Here is a 7,500-nt window from a genome sequence, read left to right on the forward strand (position 1 = left end):
GGGAGAATATGAAGTCATCAACTTAAAAGTCCATACTTCCAAGCTTGCTTTGATGTTTTGAAATTCGATTTCTCCAACAGACAAAAATGAATTAACACTGATAATAACCAATTTCTAAGAGCTGTATAGATTTTTTTTTTTACATTATTTACATTCAAATCAAAGACAAATAGCACAAATGTTTTTACGTAAATCGGTTGAAAAAATCTGCCATATTTATATCATCTATAATATCGACAACCAGTACTTCATTTGAATAATATCCACAATCCGACGGGAGGTTGAGAGCAGAAAAAAAGTCATCGGTCCTGACATTGTGCATGTTCGAGATCGACAACAACACATTGCAGTCGGACTGCGCAGGATCACTGATCTACAAATCACCTTGCATCCCAAATAACTACACATTCTCTGTTTAAACGAGAGATCAAGATGAGTGATTCTGCGTTTGGCCCTTTGCTTAAACAGATCCCCTCGAAACACGCTCCAGACTTTCTCCTCTCCCGCTCCTCTCTTATCCAAGGTAAGGGTGTTCGCTCTGGAAGTTGTAGTCCGGACACACTTTTTGAACCAGCTTATAATCGATGCTAAAGAAGGAGATGAAGATACAGATGACTTTGAAAGGTTTGGCGCAGAGCCAGGCGGCGTGGGACTGAGTGTGCTCTGAGAAGCAGGTCTGAGACGGGTCGTAGAGGCAGGGCTTGGGTTTCTTGGAGCGGTTAGTCTTCTCGTACTCCACACGGCAGTTGAAGGTCTTTACCTCCTTGGGGTCGAAGGTGGACTGGTGCGGGGTCTGTTGTTGAGCGATCTGGGTGTGAAGCTCAGGGTGGAGCTGGGCGTGGAGGCCCGGTTGATGGTGCTGGAGAACCTCGAACTCCACTATTTTAGTTGGAGGGACGATACTCACGGAGACGTTACCGAGACTGGACGAGTTGTGGCGGAAGTAGACGGTGAACGTGCCGTTGATGTGGTCCACGATCTTCCCGGTGACCAAGAGGCTGAACTTCATGGTTTTCACGTTGAAGTAGAAATCTCCCCAGCCAAAGATCTTCTTGGTCTTCTGGGCCGTCTTCAGTGATGGTTTGCGTTTGTTACGATAGCCTGTCTGGTCCAGGAGAAGAGACTGATTCTTTGCCCAGTCGTAAGGGTTGAGGAAGCTATAGGTGGGACTTTTCAGAGGGGGCTTCATGGGCGGGTTGCCGACCCCGTCCATGCCTGGGGAGAAGATGCGGGAGGTTGTTTGGTAGGGTGGTTTAACTCCCCCTGCGCTCCCTCCTCCGGTGCCCAAGGCTCTACCCCCTATGCCATATGTGGTCTTCATCACTGAGCCTGCTGGACCCAGGTCTAGACCTGGGTAGTTCTTGGCCACCTGCTTCTCCAGTCCCTGCACCTGTGGAGAGAGAGTCAGAGAGAGGGAGAGAGAAAGAGAGGAGGGAGAGAGTGGGGGGAAATAGAGAGTAAAAGTGAGTCTGTGTCAAGGAGATTCAGATTCAAGGTTTTAAAACGGACACTATTAATTATAATTATCATTTCCTAGTATGTACAGGTAACTGCCAATGCGCCTTGGTATAGATTCTAGAAGTGTCTGGAACTCTGTTGGAGGGAAGTGACACACACACACACACACACACACACACACACCCTTTAAACTCCCTATGCTCCTTTGAGACCCCTTTTTCATAGTCACTGAGATCTCTTCTAGTCAAGGTAGCCAAAACAATGGGCAACTGGGCATTTTTATACATGACCCTAAGCATGATGGGATGTTCATTGCTTAATTAACTCAGGAACTGCACCTCTGTGGAAGCATCGGCTTTCAATATACTTTGTATCCCTCATTTACTCAAGCGTTTCCTTGATTTTGGCAGTTACCTGTAGGTTGCTAGATGACTTCGATGGCTTTTCTTTATCCCTTGATTCAAGACACAAAACATACATTTTTTTTTTATGAACTTTGTTTGTCGTGAATGTTGTTTGTACACAGTAAAGCCGATTTTACATGTGAAGGTTATGGACGGGAGCTTTGGTTTGTTCGGACAGGTGACACGGCTTTCATCCACAAACTATGAAGTGGGTTATTCACAAGAGGTGATTGACTAGAAATCTTCTCTTGTTCTCCCTTCATGTCTTATCAATCACGTCACTGCCACACACACACACACACACACACACACACGCACACACACACACACACACACACACACACACACACACGCACACACACACGCGCGCGCACACACACGCACGCACAGACAACGGACAGACAGTATATATCATGAGCATACATAGGTTTTTGGATCATTACAGTAAAACACGTTGGCTATGCGATGTACGTACAGTAACACTTGCATGCAGAGACTAACCTACACTGACAGCCACGTCACCAGTGTTGTCAGGTGTCTTCAAAGTGAGGCCATCTGTCAGACTAACACAACTACACTGCGTTATTAGGCCTAATCATCGCAGGTCTCTCTGACAGCATGGTGTTATGCAGAGACACCATGGTGGTGTGTGTGTGTGTGTGTGTGTGTGTGTGTGGTGCACCACCATGGAACCTGAACCCTACTACACCTAAAGACCACGCTGGGTTTTAGGGGTCAACGAAATCACACACACACACACACACACACACACACACACACACACACAGCAGCAGCTATGATATCAATTTTGATAAAGCTAACCTGGACAAGTCATTCCCATATCATGAAACAGAGAATGCTGCAGCAGAAGCCAACTCCTTCGTCCACTGCTCTTTGTCCACTTGAGAGCAGAGTACACCCCCTGCATCAATGAGGAGGAGTCATTTAACGTTTACTTTATATCTAGAGTCAGTCCAGGGCTTCCGGCGACGGTCCCCAGTCCAGAGCTTCTGGCAATGATTCCCAGTCCAGAGCTTCTGGCAACGATTCCCAGTCCAGAGCTTCTGGCAACGATTCCCAGTCCAGAGCTTCTGGCAACGATTCCCAGTCCAGAGCTTCTGGCAAGATTCCCAGTCCAGAGCTTCCGGCAACGATTCCCAGTCCAGAGCTTCTGGCAACGATTCCCAGTCCAGAGTTCTGGCAGCGATTCCCAGTCCAGAGCTTCAGGCAACGATTCCCAGTCCAGAGCTTCTGGCAACGATTCCCAGTCCAGAGCTTCTGGCAGCGATTCCCAGTCCAGAGCTTCTAGCAACGATTCCCAGTCCAGAGCTTCCGGCAACGATTCCCAGTCCCAAGCTTCTGGCAACGATTCCCAGTCCAGAGCTTCTGACAGCGATTCCCAGTCCAGAGCTTCTTGCAACGATTCCCAGTCCAGAGCTTCTGGCAACGATTCCCAGTCCACAGTCCGGAACCTCCAACGACGGTCCACAGTCCGGAACCTCCAACGACGGTCCACAGTCTGGAACCTCCAACGACGGTCCACGGTCCAGAACCTCCAACGACGGTCCACAGTCCGGAACCTCCAACGACGGTCCACAGTCCGGAACCTGCAACGACGGTCCACAGTCTGGAACCTCCTGCAATGGTCTACGGTCCAGAACCTCCAGCTCCAGGGCAGGAGCCTTCCTCTGCGCCAATGCCCAGTCCAGACACGGCGTCCCATCCAGCTCCATGGCAGGAGACCTTCTCTGCACAGATGTTCAGGCCAGGGCCGGTGTCCAGTCCCGCTCCATGGCAGGAGCCTTCCTCGGCATCTAGGTCCAGTCCAGCACAGAGTTCAGCTTGGGTCCATGGCTGTATCCGCGGGATGAGCGGGTTCTTCGTCCCGCACCAGAGCCGCCACCAAAGATGGTGGATCCGTGAGCTGAGCGGGTTCTTCGTCCCGCACCAGAGCCGCCACAGACACTAGACACCCCCCCTAACCCTCCCACACCTTTGTTTGGGGGGGGGGGGGGGGGTACTGTCACGTCCTGACCATAGGGAGCCTTTATTTTCTATGCTGGAGTAGGTCAGGGCGTGACTGGGGGTTTAGTCTAGTTTGTTGTTTCTATGTGGGGTTCTAGTTTATATTTTCTATGTTGGTGTTTTTGTATGATTCCCAAGTAGAGGCAGCTGGTAATCGTTGTCTCTAATTGGGGATCATATTTTGGTAGCATTTTTCCACCTGTGTTTTGTGGGACATTGTTTATGTGTAGTTGCATGTCAGCACTTCATGTCGTCATGTTTCGTTCTTTCTTTATTGTTTTGTTGTGTGGTTCACTTACTTTATATAAATAAAGATGTGAAACCCAGATCACGCTGCACGTTGGTCCGAGGATGCTTCAAACGATCGTGACAGTCGTTGAAAGGTCACTGAGAGGTCGCTGAGAGGTCAGTGAAAGGTCGCTGAGAGGTCGGTGAGAGGTCGCTGAGAAGTCGCTGAGAGGTCGCTAAGAGGTCGGTGAAAGGTCACTGAGAGGTCGCTGAGAAGTCGCTGAGAAGTCGCTGAGAGGTCGCTGAGAGGTCGCTGAGAGGTCGCTGAGAGGTCGCTGAGAGGTCGCTGAGAGGTTGCTAAGAGGTCGGTAAGAGGTCGGGTAAGAGGGCGGTAAAGGGTGAAATGATCACATATTTAGGGTTGCAAACACACACACACACACACACACACACACACACACACACACACAGACACACAGACAGACAGACAGAGACACACACACACACAGACAGAGACACACACACACACACACAGACAGAGACACACACACACACACAGGAGGAAAGGGTGGTTTATATACTATGTTAACTGTTGCTAGTGTTGACTCGTTCTGATTTGTGTAAATACACAGGACACTAATTACTATTAATTAACTGCTTCCATAGACTTTTTTAGGTCACTCAACTTTGTGTTACCTGAAATTAACACGGGTCCGAAATGATTATTTTTGGCATCTTACCTAAAAAAACAAAAACAGTGTGGAACTAGTTACACACACAGCACTAATAACATACAATGATTTCAACTTACATTTTTGACAGACATGATTATAATGTGCTTGTTCATTTATACAGTAATTATTATTCAACAAGTCCTCATCTGGGACTGAACTCATAACTTCCTGGTTCATTCCCGTCTTCCTGCAATGCCCACCACATCTGTATTAATAATCAGCTCATCTGGGACTTGAACTCATAACCTCCTGGTTCATTCCCGTCTTCCTGCAATGCCCACCACATCTGTATTAATAATCAGCTCACCTGACTATCCTCTCATCATTGATCATTCTCCTATTTAAGTCATTTGAGGTTTTTCCTGTTTAATGTTACTCCTTAATCACTATGATAAATCAAATACGTGAGTATACTTTTAACAGAGTTGAGATTGACTCTGGAGTGCAAGGTGCAGCAATACAGGTGAAATCAGTTATTGACATGAACATGGTTGCGTAGCAGGAAGAATAGATAGTTCATACAACTATCCATGTTTTACCGTGTCTGTTCCACTTATCACAGACTGGAACATCCAGAACAGTGGATGCACATAAAAGCTAAGTTAGCCGCAAAAATACATATATAAAGTCATTTCAGCGGTAAGAGACTTAAGTACCGAAGGCCTACACCTGAAAAGCTGAAAATGACATCCGTCCCACTGACTCCCTCAGGTAATAATCATAAAACAGAGCTTCACACTGTGCTTCACATCAACCCAATAATCACAAGACTGAGTGGAGCCGCGTGGTGGCGCGTGGAGCCTCATGGAAACTCGTGGAGCAGCGTAGAGCCTCGTGGAGTCTCGTGGAGCCTCGTGGTGGTGGGTGGAGCCTTGTGGAGCCGTGTGGAGCCTCGTGGAGCCTCGTGGAGCCTCATGGAGCCGCGTGGAGACTCGTGGAGCCTCGTGGTGGCGCGTGGAGCCTCATGGAAACTTGTGGAGCCGCGTGGAGCCTCGTGGTGGCAGGTGGAGCCTTGTGGAGCCTCGTGGAGCCTCGTGGAGCCGTGTGGAGCCTCGTGGAGCCGCGTGGACCTGTGTGGAGCCTCGTGGAGCCTCGTGGTTGCGTGTGGAGCTGTGTGGAGCCGTGTGGAGCCTCGTGGAGCCTTGAGCTGGCATGTGGAGCCGTGTGGAGCCTCGTGGAGCCGTGTGGAGACGCGTGGAGCCTCGTGGGGCCTCGTGGAGCTGCGTGGAGCCTCGTGGAGCCTCGTGGAGCTGCGTGGAGCCTCGTGGAGCCGTGTGGAGCCGCGTGTAGCCTTGTGGAGCCTCGTGGAGCCTCGTGGTGTCGCGTGGAGCCTCGTGGTGGCGGGTGGAGACTCGTGGAGCCTCGTGGTGGCGCGCGGAGCCTCATGGAAACTTGTGGAGCCGCGTGGAGCCTCGTGGTGGCAGGTGGAGCCTTGTGGAGCCGTGTGGAGCCTCGTGGAGCCTCGTGGAGCCGTGTGGAGTCTCGTGGAGCCGCGTGGACCTGTGTGGAGCCTCGTGGAGCCTCGTGGTTGCGTGTGGAGCCGTGTGGAGCCTCGTGGAGCCTTGAGCTGGCATGTGGAGCCGTGTGGAGCCTCGTGGTGGCAGGTGGAGCCTTGTGGAGCCGTGTGGAGCCTCGTGGAGCCTCGTGGAGCCGTGTGGAGCCTCGTGGAGCCGCGTGGACCTGTGTGGAGCCTCGTGGAGCCTCGTGGTTGCGTGTGGAGCTGTGTGGAGCCGTGTGGAGCCTCGTGGAGCCTTGAGCTGGCATGTGGAGCCGTGTGGAGCCTCGTGGAGCCGTGTGGAGCCGCGTGGAGCCTCGTGGGGCCTCGTGGAGCTGCGTGAAGCCTCGTGGAGCCTCGTGGAGCTGCGTGGAGCCTCGTGGAGCCGTGTGGAGCCGCGTGTAGCCTTGTGGAGCCTCGTGGTGTCGCGTGGAGCCTCGTGGTGGCGGGTGGAGCTGTGTGGTGGCGCGTGGACCCTCGTGGAGCCTCGTGGTGGCGCGTGGAGCCGCGTGGAGCTGCGTGGAGCCTCGTGGAGCCTCGTGGAGCTGCGTGGAGCCTCGTGGAGCCTCGTGGAGCTGCGTGGAGCCTAGTGGAGCCTCGTGGAGCCTCGTGGAGCACTGCTGTAACGTGTTATATTTGACAGAGAATTCTGCAGCAGAACCAAACTCCTTTCGTTCGCTTGAGAGCAGAGTACCCCCCCTTAAAGTATTCATGTTTCAGACATAGCCTGTCTAAGTGGATACCAAGGGTCTTTGTCAAAAGTAGTGCACTTTAAAGGGAATAGGGTGCGATTTGGGATACGCCCCACAGTGATTGGAGCGTGAGAGTATGTTCGATGAAGCAGGAAGGAAGTGGGGTAATACTAACTTATCAAATTAAGGTGGTTGGTGGAATTGACCTCTGAACTGTCGATGACTGTTACAGTTAAGATTTATTTTCATGTTAGGGAGTGTTGGATCAATGATGGTCTGGTCCCCTGATCCTCCATCTAGTTCACTCACATTATACTTTAAAACGTATCCTCCTTCTTAGAGTATGTCTGTGCACGTGCGCGGCCAGAGGATGTGGCCTTCCCCCCTAACTGCCAGCTGACGTCTGACACGGGTCTCTCTCCAAGAGTAATAGTAGAATAAATAGGTCTCTCTCTCTCTCACTC

At 51.1% G+C, this 7,500-nt stretch overlaps 1 protein-coding gene across 1 annotated transcript in view; it reads right to left on the reverse strand.

The window, feature by feature from the left end:
• LOC110494775 (neurexophilin-2) overlaps window positions 1-7,500 on the reverse strand; it is an 82,711-nt gene that overhangs the window by 608 nt on the left and 74,603 nt on the right. The window contains exon 2 of the mRNA XM_021570105.3: window positions 1-1,390. This exon is cut by the window's left edge and continues 608 nt beyond it. Within this exon, the coding sequence (XP_021425780.1) occupies window positions 515-1,390 (876 nt within the window). The 3' untranslated portion in view covers window positions 1-514. The remainder of the gene's footprint in view (window positions 1,391-7,500) is intronic.

This window comes from Oncorhynchus mykiss, chromosome 17 (assembly GCF_057628025.1).
Source record: "Oncorhynchus mykiss isolate SJ-2025 chromosome 17, ASM5762802v1, whole genome shotgun sequence".
Classification (NCBI taxonomy): Eukaryota; Metazoa; Chordata; class Actinopteri; order Salmoniformes; family Salmonidae; genus Oncorhynchus; species Oncorhynchus mykiss.